Consider the following 12,116-nt stretch of genomic DNA (forward strand, 5'->3'; position numbering starts at 1 on the left):
GGGACGCCTTCCATTAAAGCAGGTTGCTCCAAGCCCCTGTGTCCAGCCTGGCCTTGAACACTGCCAAGGAAGGGGCATCCAAACCTTCTCCATTCAACCCATTCCAGTGCCTCACCACCCTCATGGGGAACAGCTTGTGCCTTACATCTAACCTGAACTTTGCCTGTTTGAACCCATCACCCCTTGTCCTGTTGCTACAGTCCCTGATGAAGGTCTCTCTTCAGCATCCTGAGTGCAGGACTGCAGAGGGGTCTCCCCAGAGCATGGCAGAGGTGCAGGATCCCATCCCTGAGCTGCTGCTCATACTCTGGGGGTGCAGACCAGCACACAGAGGGAAGCTGGGCTCAAGCACACACTGAGGCCAGGTCATGGGGAGCTTCTCCTCGCCCACCACCTTCAACAAATCTCACTCCTTGCTTTCCATCCTGATGCTCTGCCTCGAGCACGCCATGGGGGAAGAGCTCTTCAGTGCTCTGGTTTCTCTCCCTGTCCCCTCAAATGGGCTCTGCCCATCAAGGCAGCAACATCAGCCTCAGGAGCAGGGCATGGGGGCCCCAGGAAGCAGCTTCCCTGCATAAGGGAGAGCTCTTTACTGGCATGGGGTCAGCAAAAGCAGCCTTGGTTCCCTTCCCTGCACAGAGGACCTGGCACCAGGGTGAGCAGCGAGGCTCTGCAGCCACGCTGCTGCTTTTTCCTGGACAATGGGGTTTTCCTGGTTCTCCAGCAGCACCCTGGTGTTCCTAAAAGAAGTGTAGCCCATGTAAAATACAGACTTCACTTCCATTGCTGTCAGCCCCCTTGTTGATGCTAAGGATTGAAGGGTCTGCAAAGACTGAGCTGGGGTCCGTTCTGGTGGCTTGTGACTCATGTGCTGGGATTTTCAATAGCACTGATCGTGGTATTTTCATTCTCTTCCCAAGATAATTATAGACATTGTTTCCTCAGGCAGTTTTGAAATACAATTGACTTCATTCCAGCTGGTTCTCCAAACATCTCAGCAGAGGAATAACACACTTGCACAAAGTCTTCAGGGCAGCAGGTCTGCTTTACAGACGAAGCCCACAGAGGTACCGAGAGCTTGGAGGAGCTCTGATGTTCCCCAGGGCTTGGCATGGCCTGAGTTGGTTTTACACTCAGCTTCTCACTCTGTTTAGTTTTCCATCAGAGCCAGCAGCATTTGCAAGAGGAATCAGGCAAATGGATGTCCAGGATTAGGTGATTAACATAGCGAGGGGCTGCTGGAGGGAAATGTGTGTTCATGTCTTACACACTAGATTCCCCAACCCCAAAACCACTGTTTGGTGTTCCTGGGCTGGAGACATCTCAGGTTAGACAACACATTGTAAATTGGTGGGGCACATTCATGCATGTCCTGCTAGAGGCTGTTGCCAAGAGCATGAGTGATGCACACGTGTGTGTTTGTTTTCCCATCCCAGAATGAAGTTACGCTACTGAGGAACGAAGTTGCTCAACTCAAGCAGCTCCTGCTGGCTCACAAGGACTGCCCCGTCACTGCACTACAGAAGAAGACACAGGGCTATCTTGGTGAGTGGTGGCTTTTGCTGGTCCTTACTGCCTTTTAAGTAGGTCTAAACAGATGAAATGTGTAGCACACAAAGGAAGGGAGTTTTCATCTTAGTCTCTGCTCCATCACCTTCCAGCTGCGGTGGGTGGCAGGACAGGATAGACCTTGGTCCTGTGTTTTCTGCTCTTATGGCCTTTAAAGCCTCACTATTAAGGAGGAGCCACCCCATGCTGGAGCTTCGAATTTCCACCAGGTTAACCTGGTTTATAGCATCTTGCAACCAGGCAGAAAGGGCCACAGTGGTGTGAAAGCACTGTGGGAAGGAGGTAGCTCATCTCCTTCCCATCTCTCTACTGCGGGATACTTGACAAAGATCCTAGATAGAATCACAACATGGTTTGGGTTGGAAGGGACCTTAAAGCACATCCAGTTCCAACCCCCTGCCATGGGCAGGGACCCCTTCCACTAGAGCAGCTTGCTCCAAGCCCCTGTGTCCAACCTGGCCTTGAACACTGCCAGGGATGGGGCAGCCACAGCTTCTCTGGGCACCCTGTGCCAGCACCTCAGCACCCTCACAGGGAAGAGCTTCTGCCTAAGAGCTCATCTCAGTCTCCCCTGGGGCAGGTTAAAGCCATTCCCTTGTCCTGTCCCTACAGGCCTTTGTCCAAAGCCCCTCTCCAGGTTTCTTGTAGCCCTTTTAGGCACTGGAAGACTGCTTCTCCCTGGAGTGTAGGCCAGCGTCTCTCCACCCACTCCCAGGCAGCTTGCCAAGCACTTGATATCCTCTTTGAAGTGAAAAACTATTGCTGCTCTGAAAGCAAAGCCAGAGTCAGAAAAGGCCAGACTCTGTAGATGACATCATGGGGCTCTAGATCTCCTTCTCTGCAATTCCCATCAAATTAGCTGAGGTTTGGGGGTAAGAAGCCTCTTTTTATCTTCTTTTCTTTCTTTCATTTTTTATATTGCTGCCTATTTCATTATAATCAACCCGGGAGCTAAACATTATGTCTGGATTCTTATGTCATCTCTGCAATAACAATCCCACACTGGGGGCTTTGCAGAAAGGCTTTGGGAGGATGCTGGGGTCCCCTAGCGTTGCCTGGATTAATGCAGGGATGGATGGAGAGAGGAAAAGGAAGGAGGAGACAACAAAAGCCAGGAAAGCCAGCACTGTCCTTCCCGACTGCCTCCCCATTCCCACCTCCTGGCTCTCTGAAGCACTCTCCTGTGCAGTGAGGCACACATACGTGTTGTACAGGGGCACAGCCAGTTTATTTTCCCTCATTACAGTGACTCAGAGCTTGAGTAATGTGGTCGTGAAGCTCCTCGCTGTCCCCCAGCCCTTGCAGGCAGGTGTATAATGCAGAGAGGCAACATGATTTTTCCTGTTAACTCCCCAAGTTTACAGTTCCTATTATTATTCCTCACAGTCTGTCTACTCCAATAATAGGAATCCATCACACATCTGAATAATAAAAAGGAAATTCACCCCCCCCATCCCCGGCTGCCTTTTTTATTAGTGAGATTTGTGACTAAACAGGTCCTTAAACAAAAATGCCAGATTCCCTCGATGGAATTACAGCTGCCTCATGTACAGTTGGGTTGTTTTATTTGTAATACCTTGTAAATCTGCTTTTGGGGGATGCCAAACTCTTCTCTTGCTCTGCTCGACCTTCCCTCATCACTGAGTCAGTTTTCAGGTGTCTGCTTGGCTGGTGAAGGCCGAGCCAAGGTTCCAGCAGGTAAAACCCACTTGGGAAAGGGGTCCAGTATTCTGGCAGTGCTCAAGGCCAGGTTGGACACAGGGGCTTGGAGCAAGCTGCTCTAGTGGAAGGCGTCCCTGCCTGTGGCAGGGGCTGGAGCTGGATGAGCCTTAAGGTCCCTTCTAACCCAACCCATTCCATGACTCATTCAAGCACCCAGTAGAAATCCGAGCCCTAAAGAGCGTTTCCCAGTTCACAATAAGGTTGTAAACCTCTTCTTTGACTTTCTTTCCCCGCCCCCCCGTGTCATGGGATTTACCATCTTGACGTGGAAGAAGTATCCCACCTCATGCCATTATTTTGCTCTTTTAAAGGAAGGTGACCGCATCTTACCTGTAATTCATCTAGCCAAGTGCACAGGAGGGAATTTCCTCCTGACATGTGTGGGTAATGAGTGTATACCCCTAAAGAGAGAGGTCTGATCGCTCTCGCCTTGGCATTTGATAGGTCACAAATTACCCTTTGTGTTTGAAGCTCTGCACAGGGGCACAAGGGGCTGTTTGTGGGAGGGAATCCAGAGTGGTGGCACACCGATCCACATCACTCGGAATGGAGCGCAGGAGAAGCTCTCTGCCTCCCGTCCCTTCAACTGCTTCAGGTTAGGCAAAGAAATGGAGCAAGGAAACAGTTTGTGATGGGCTCTAATTGATTTTAATGTTCTAGAGGACAATAAAGAGCAAACCAGGTAATTTCTATTAAAAACGGCCCAAAAAAGCCCTGCTTTACAGAAGGGTTTCAGTGCACGTTTACCCGTGTGCTCACCAACAGATGGCAAAGCCTCTGAAGGAGCTATTGAGTCTCTGGGCTAAATGGCCTTGAACCAAGTACCATGCCAGGAAACAACATGTAGGAAAGTTCATTTCTTCTAATGAGGAAACAGATTTATTACACTAAAGGTTATGCAGGGTCTGCTTGTCCTTGGTGTGCAGCTTTATGCCTTCCTGGCCTCAGTTCAGGAAGATTTGCTGGTGGTTCACCAAGGGATGGGGCCAGCAGGACCCGCCGGGTCGTTATGTCCCAACTCTAATCAGTTTTATTTCCAGCCCTCCCTTGCTTTTGCCAAACAGCTGCTTGAGGAGGGGCCCGGCTTGGTGGGAGGAGCTGGGATTCCTGCAGGGATCGGCCTCTCTGCTCCAGGCTGGGAATTTCAAGGCCAGGTTTAGATGGGGCTTGGAGCACCCTGCTCTAGCGGAAGGTGTCTCTGCCCGTGGCAGGGGTTGGAGCTGGAGGAGCTTTAAGGTCCCTTCCAACCCAAAGCATTCCGTGGTCCTCTGATTCAGTGAAAGGTGAGCGTTGAGTAAATCCCTGACTGATTTCTGCACACGCTTTGAAGCAGGAGCGATCTCCCATCCCACCGCCTTGCCGCTACCACCCGGCGGCAACACGCTCACCGTCTCTGTAACCTGATTTTCTCCTCTTTTCCTTCCATCCCTTTCTCCTTGTCTGGCCAAGCAGAAAGCCCAAAGGAGAGCTCGGAGCCCACGGGCTCCCCTGCTCCCGTGATCCAGCACAGCTCCGTGACGGGCTCTCCCAACGGGCTCAGCGTGCGCTCGGCAGCAGAAGCCGTTGCCACCTCGGTGCTGACGCAGATGGCGAGTCAAAGGACAGAACTGAGCCTGCCGGTCCCGTCACACGTCATCATGGCCCCACAGTCCCAGTCTGCTGGCAGATGATGTCCCAGCCTGGGGCGTGTGACACGGAGCTCCCCGCCGACACCGAGCGCACCCGTGGCCCTGCCGCCTCGGGGGAGATGAGGAGGATTTGTATTTCTTGCCTTCTTTTGAGTCTTTGCAAGCGAGCGGAGGGCAGCCGTGGCGCTTCTCACGCTGCACAGCCTGTACAGACCCTGCCCGGCCACCGCCTGTCCCCACGGGGATGGCCTCACCTCTCGGGGTTGGCAACCTGTCAACACGCAGAGCTCACTTGGAAAAGCACCTTGAAAGGTTCGCTTTCAGGTCTCACATTAACACTAAACCTCCATGCTCAGTGCATCCCCTTGGCGCTTTTCACTCTTCCAAGTCTCCCCTTTCTCCCTCCTCCTCCTCACTCCCAGCAAAGGAAAACAGCTCTTGGGAGGCTGTGACATTTAGTCGTGCTGTCAATGTATTTTATTTTTAACAGCATGCTGCTTCCAGGCATCTGCTCCCCCCTCTGCTCTCGCTACCTGAAACATTGCACCTTCGCACAAGAAGCCTCCCTGAGCTCTGAGGTTAAAGGGATCGAGGTTTGGTTCCTCGCACGCTCCCTCCCAAGATGCCAGCAACAGGTTTTTGGACACGTTGGGAATGGAATTGCCATAAATCAGTTTGTGCCCAGTGATTGGGAGAGGGGGGACACGGGGCTGGGGACACACACGCGTGTTCCCGGTCGCTTGTGCCGCCCCGGGAGCTGCAGACGTTCATGGATGCTCTCGTACTGGGATGCTGTGGTTGCTGGAGTAAAGGTACCGGCTGGTTTAGCAGCAGAGGGGCTGCTCTCAGTCTTCCCTACAGGAATTGGTGCTGCTCTGTGCCCGCTGGGACCGGTGCAAAGGTGCTCTGGGAGGTGCACGCAAGGATGAGCCGTCCCAGCAGGCAGGGATAAGCCAAGTCCCAGAATTCATCATCTGCTCCCAACTCCACTACAGAGAAATCCCTCCATTTCCAAGGATCATCTCCTCTACATGTAAACTCCATGACCTTAACGATGGTGGCCTTAACTCATGAATCAGTTGCCTGTTCCAAGGGAGGGAGCACGATGCAGTGTTTCTGTTTGCCTGGGCTTTTACCTCTTCTTCACGATTCTCTTCCGCTCTTGGTGACGGAGCATCTGTCGCTTCCCAGCTGGAGCAAAGGAAGAGCAGAGCTTCCAGTTTCATGGGCTGGGTTAAAACCCCAGCCTGGATGTTGAAAGATGCTTGGAATCGGGTTGGTTTTGGGGTGGGGGAGTGTGTGTGTGTGTGTGTGTGTGTCTGTGTTGCGCTTCCCGAGGCAGCAAGCGACTGGAATCGGGCGTTTGGAAGCGGGAAGGGGTGCTCCGTGCGCTCGGGCTCGTGGAAGGAACCTCACCAAAGTCCATGGAGCCGCAGCAGGCCTTGGTCTTCCTCTCCTCCTCCTCGGGAGGTCCCTCCTCACCTGAGCTCTCGCCCACCTCAGGTTGCACTCGCCACTTTTGAGCCAAGTTGGTGGTCAAAGTGATTGCGTTTGGCTTCTCCACACTTGGAAGGTTCCCAGGGACAGCAAAACCCAAAGCGTGGTCTGAGCAAGAAACCAGATCCCGTTGGGGATGGGGGCAGCTCGGCCATTGGTGTTTCTCATCGATGGGATCTGTCTCCCTGCCCCTTCTTCCCTCTTCTTCAGGTTCTCCTCACCTTGGCAGTGTTGGCCACGGCGGGTCTGGGTTTGGTTGCTTGATGCTGCTCTCGCGCTCCTTTGGCTCCTCTTGCTTCCAGAGTTGTCTCGTGTCGAATCGGGGTCACTTCCGGCCTTGGCAGTTCTCATTCCCGGTTCAGATCCTTCACAGGCCTCCCCTGGACCCTCTTTTTGTTTCTGGAAAGCTGCTTCTGCAGAGTCTGCGCCCCGATATTTCAGCTCTTCCTATCCCAGCGTTGTTGCGTTGCTGCAGTGGGGGTTCTGGATGTCTTAGCACCCTGAGACCTGGGCAGAAAGAGGTTTCTGCCAGGCCAGGGCTCAGGAGCTGTTTGGGATGGGCAGGATCGAAAGGTTTTGCAGGACACAGAAGATCCAGCCTGGCTCTGGATCCTCTCTTGGGGCTGCTGGTGGATGCGGGTTGTGGAGCTGTGACAGGGAGCAGCAGAAAACCCCATCTATAACCTGCTTTGGTCTTGGGATGTGCCCAGTTTGCTTCAAGGGGGGTGGAACAAGCGCCTTTATTTCCCTGGCAATAGCAGGAATGACAAAAATGTGTTCTAAACATATTTGCTTCCTTGAATCCCTGTTCTTTGGTGTGCAGTGCTCTGGGTCCCACCGCAGCTCACCAGCTCCTCCTAGGCTCGGCAGGAAAACCCCGTCTGGCCAGGGATAAGGGTGATGGAAGGCAGGGAAGAAGCAGGAATTGGGCTTGGGGCTCATCCTGCCGCTGGTGCCTTGTTTGCTTCGTGGTGTTGGGGCCGGTTGGATGAGGCAGAGGTGAGGGGGTGGTTAGGGAAGGGGCAGCAGATGGGGACAGGGCCGCACAGGGCAGCGCTGGCGTCGAGTGCAGCAGCTTCCCCGGCCCTTAATGTTGCCTTTAGGGACTAAAAGTGACCCCGTTTCCTGTGGTGGGAGAGCAGAGATCTCAGACAGTGCTGGTGATGAATGGGGACTCAGAGAGTGGCTCTTCCCCCTGTCCCCCTGTGCTCCCGATGCCGTCGGTGCTCCCCTGTCCCTCTGTGCTCCCCTGCTTAGTGCCTTGGAAAACCCCCACATCCATGGAAACACCATTGTAAAGCTCCACACCTGGGCAGGGAACAAGTGTCGACCAAACCTTGATAGTTTCCTTCCTTTCATCGACAGGGTTCCAGCTTTCTGTGTCCTTTTTGGGGGTGTTTTAACCCCAAAGCATCCGATACCTGAATCACTGCTGTGGGAGCAGGTCCCTGAGCAGGGTTGGGGTCTTGCCAACAGCATCCCCGCAGTGGGGAAGGCAACCAAAAGCCCAGCGTGACCCTTTGCTAACGCATCTCCCCCCAGCCAGCAACTGGTTGGAACCGTCTGATCCCATCCCAGTGTGATGGATGGGCTTCCCAAGCCATAAATGCTACTTTGGAGCACATGGGGTGAGGTTCATCCTTGTTGTGGTCGCAGAAGCTGATGCTGAGCCAGACCCAAACCTCAGGAGCTGAATGTCACTGGTGGCTGTTGCTTTCCCAGTGGGATGGGCACCCTTGGGTGCCTCTTTCCAGGCTCTCTACTGTGTTCTCCTCTCCTGGATCATGCCTGTGCTGATCTCAGGGAGCCGATGGGCTCCGAGCACTTCCAGCAGCTCCAAAGAGCCAAAGGGCTGCTGGGTTCTTGCCCTGCATCATCCTCTCCTTCCTCATCACGTCTCTGTGAGGTTCCTTCTCCAGGCTGTAGGTGGAGAGGGCAGGTTTTGGCTTTGGGGGTGGTTTTGGGTGTAAGGTGGCCTTTCCAACCAGTTTGGTGGTGCAGGCTCCCCCTGGACCCATGGTGATGGGAGAGGGTGAAGGCGTTTTCCTCTCCTCCTGGTTCAGCTCTTGCTTGAAGGCGTTCAGGGCAGGAAGCCCCACTGGCCTCTTGCTTTGTGCTTCAGGGTGATTCCTCCTGCTCTTCACATGCTCCCAAGGGATGGAGCACCCCAGGCCCTGCTCTTTGCCTTAGCTTAGGTTCACCCAGCACCATCCATCCCTCCTCTGTGGCCCATTTGATGTGACCCTGGGGCTCCGCCAGGAGTTTGAAGCCCATGTTCTGGTGGTGATGGGGAGGTAGGGAGACCCCCCAAGGGTGGCACCAGCCACTGGGATTCATTGTCCTGGTGAATAGAAATGGCTGAGCCCCACATCCCAGTGTGGTCATTCCCCAGCTGAACCCTGGGAATGCTCCTTCCGTCGGGATTAGGGAGATTTTGGGATCGGTGCCCCTTTTCCTCCTTGGTTCTGGATTGTGATGACTCAGCAGATGCAGTCAGTGTTGGACTTCATGGACCCGTTTCGCTCTGGTTCCCCCCCCCCAACTTCCATGCCCTGAAACAAGCCCAGGAGGTGACAAAGGGACACGAGGGTCCCTGGGGAGGGGGGAGGAAGGTCTGGGGTGTCCCTTTGCCCCCCCCCCGCTGCTTCCTTTGCCGAGCTTCCATGGGAGAAGCCAAGAAAAAGGACCCCCCCCCCCCCCCCCCGAGGGTGTAGTATCTATGAAACCCCACGTATCTATTGAGTATATACAGCCCTATATAGACGTATAAGCAACTTCCCAAGCGGATGCGCAGCTCCTTATGGTTGTTCCAGCTGTAACCCCCTTGCCGCGGTGCCCCCCCACCCTGTGAGCGGGTCCTCACAGCCCCCTGGGGACACGGGGACACACGGGGGGGACACGTCTCGTACCAAACATGTAACGTGCCTTTTATTTATGCTGCAAATATAACATTAAATATTACCCAGGAGCCGGCGCCTGCTGCCCTTTGCTTCAGGGGAGGTGACCTGGGTGCGGGGGGGCACCCGTCTGGGGGATACAGGGCTGTCACCTGCTTGGGTGATGCTCTCAGTCCTCCTTGGGGGCACCGTGGGGTTGTGATACCATCCAGCCATAACTTGGGGTACCGCGGGGTGGCAGCCGGTGAACCTGCCTGGGGGGGGGGGGGACGGACGGGACTCACGGTGGTCCGGGGCACCCACGGGCAGATTTGGGGCGATTTCCGCTTGTTTTGGGGCAAAGGGAGCGCGAGAAACACGCGATCTGTGTGTCCCGTCGGGGCTGCAATAGCGCAGCGCGGCCACACGGTGGCGGAGATGAGCCGCGGTGGAGAAGAAGGGGGGACCGAGAGGGGACCGGGATGGTTGGGGGGGTGCAGGGGCAGGGTCCCTGTCTCGGGGTCCCTGGTCGGGGATTGGGATCAGCGAGGGGGGGTCCTGACTTTGGGGAGTCCCGCTCTGAGGAGAGGATCCCGGGATTTGGGGGGGGTCTCTCGGTCCGAGCAGCCCCGGTAGTGCCGGTTGAAGGTCCCAGGCGGGGGATGCGGAGGGGCCCCGGTCCATTTGTCATCATCCGCTCATCACCCGTCCGTATCCGTCCATCCCCGGGGGCCGTCGCGGCTCGTAAATGGGTTCCATTAGGGGCGGGGGGGCCGGGATTGATTTAACCCCCGGCCTTTTCCCCCGGGACCCCCTGCTCCGGCCCGGTTATAATAAGAGGCGGCGACGGCAGCGGGCGGTGGGGGCGATGGACGGGCGGATGCTGCTGCTGCTGCTGCTGCTGGGGGGGGCCCTGTGCGCGCCCCGCTCCTGCCCCATGGACCCCGACCTGGCCCCGGTGAGCGCCGTCAGGGGGTGGGGAGGGGGCTGAGGACGGGATCTTCTGTTGCGGGGGGGGGGCGGTGGAACCCTTTGGGTCCGGCGCTGCCGTAACCTCCCCCCTCCCCTCCCGACCTCCCCGTCCGACCCCTCCCCGCAGGCCGCCGCCGCCGTCTCACCGGGGCCGCCGCTTCCCGCAGCCCTCCTGGGCGCGATGCTCCGGTCTCTGCAGCGGCCCGGCCGCAGCCCCGGACCCCCCGTCCAGCCGCAGAGGTGAGCGGGACCCGAGGGGGGGCCGGGAGGGTTTAGGGGGGAGCCGGGAGTTTGGGGGGGCACCCAGAGCGGGACAAGGAAGTGGCCTGGATGGTGCCGGGTCCCCGTTAGGGTCCGTCTGTCTGTGGATGTCCCATGGCCGTGTCCCTCAGTCTGCTTCCATCTGTTCCACCCCCTTCTGTCCGCCTGTCCCCACTGTACCTGTTCTTGTCCATCTGTCCACCCTCTTGCATCCCTCTGTCCCCTTCGGTCCCTCTGTCCCTGTCCCACTGTACCAGTCCGTTCTTGTCCATCTGTCCACCCTCTTGCATCCCTCTGTCCCCTTCGGCCCTCTGTCTCTGTCCCCATGTACCAGCCCGTTCTTGTCCATCTGTCCATCCTCTTGCATCCCTCTGTCCCCTTCGGTCCCTCTGTCTCTGTCCCCATGTACCAGCCTGTTCTTGTCCATCTGTCCATCCTCTTGCATCCCTCTGTCCCCTTCGGTCCCTCTGTCCCTGTCCCCATGTACCAGCCTGTTCTTGTCCATCTGTCCACCCTCTTGCATCCCTCTGTCCCCTTCGGTCCCTCTGTCCCTGTCCCCATGTACCAGTCTGCTTTTGTCCATCCTCTTGCATCCCCCTGTCCCCTTCTGTCCCTCTGTCTCTGTCCCTCTGTACCAGTCTGCTCTTGTCCACCCTCTTGCATCCCTCTGTCCCCTTCGGTCCCTCTGTCCCTGTATCCCCTTCTCCCTACCTCCATCCTACCCAGTCCATGCGTCTGCCCCATCACAGGGTGGGGGTCCAGCCCCAGCTCAGCCCTCGCAGTTGGGACCCTCCGGCCGCCCCCTTCTGGACCATGGCGACGCCGCAGCGCTTCGGCCGCCGCCGCTGAGCCCCCGTCCGCTGAGTCCGTCCATCGTCATCCGTCCCCCAATAAACCGATGCCACCCCCTCAACAGTGATTGTTCGTTGGTTTGGGCTTTAAAATGGGGGGGGGGGCTCTTCATTTCTTATTTTAATTTTAATTTTTAAACGTTTATTTCATGTATTTTTATATTTTTTAACCTTGTTTTCTGCCAGGAATCGCAGTGGGCTCCTTGCCGAAGGGGGCAGGGGGTGGCAATGTCACACAAGGCACCTCAGACAGAGTAGGGATGTGTGCAAGGGGATCCGGAATGGGACCAGGTGGGATGAAGGTTCTGGCACAGGGTAGAAATCCCCCATCAGAGCATCATCCATTGGATCATCCATTAGAATTCAATACAAATTAAATCCAAAGGGATCCCAGTTACCCTTCATATTGGGGGGGGGGTTTAGTCCTAAATCCCATTGGCACAGGTCTGGGCTCAGCATGTGCATCCCAATTGTCCTTTTCCTTAAAACTCCAGGAATTGAGGGAAAAACAAGGCACTGGAACCAAGCTGGGGGCGGAGGCTGATGCTTTGATATCCCCCAGGACCAGTGGCCGTGGGATCCCCATGGGATGCTCAGGAAGGTTGGAGACATCAGGAATGAGCAGCAGGATTTAGGGAAGGTTTTATTACACTTTAGGGAAAAGGAAGTGGAGAACTGTGGGTCTGAAGGGAAGGGAGCAGGTTCAGGAGGAGGAGGCTGGGAAAGCCCGGATGGGTGAA

General features: G+C 56.0%; 1 protein-coding gene and 1 long non-coding RNA gene across 4 annotated transcripts in view; one reads left to right on the forward strand and one right to left on the reverse strand.

The window, feature by feature from the left end:
* The window catches only part of ATF7 (activating transcription factor 7), a 230,292-nt gene extending 225,289 nt beyond the window's left edge, over window positions 1-5,003 (forward strand). For all 3 annotated transcript variants that reach the window (XM_061443635.1, XM_061443636.1, XM_061443637.1), the window contains 2 exons: window positions 1,437-1,545; window positions 4,744-5,003. In XM_061443635.1, coding sequence (XP_061299619.1) covers window positions 1,437-1,545; window positions 4,744-4,961 — 327 coding nt within the window. In that variant the 3' untranslated portion in view covers window positions 4,962-5,003. The remainder of the gene's footprint in view (window positions 1-1,436; window positions 1,546-4,743) is intronic.
* Window positions 5,004-10,545: 5,542 nt separating this feature from the next.
* On the reverse strand, window positions 10,546-11,232 carry LOC133263763 (uncharacterized). The gene is made up of 3 exons (XR_009741530.1): window positions 11,161-11,232; window positions 10,935-11,076; window positions 10,546-10,765 (listed from the first exon to the last, which is right to left on the reverse strand). It is a non-coding gene; the product is annotated as an uncharacterized LOC133263763 (long non-coding RNA).
* Between the last annotated feature and the right edge of the window lie 884 nt (window positions 11,233-12,116).

The sequence above is a fragment of the Pezoporus flaviventris genome, unplaced genomic scaffold (assembly GCF_033815535.1).
Source record: "Pezoporus flaviventris isolate CSIRO_AGI_PZ_B2104156 unplaced genomic scaffold, CSIRO_AGI_Pfla_v1 ptg000455l, whole genome shotgun sequence".
In the NCBI taxonomy this organism is placed as follows: domain Eukaryota; kingdom Metazoa; phylum Chordata; class Aves; order Psittaciformes; family Psittacidae; genus Pezoporus; species Pezoporus flaviventris.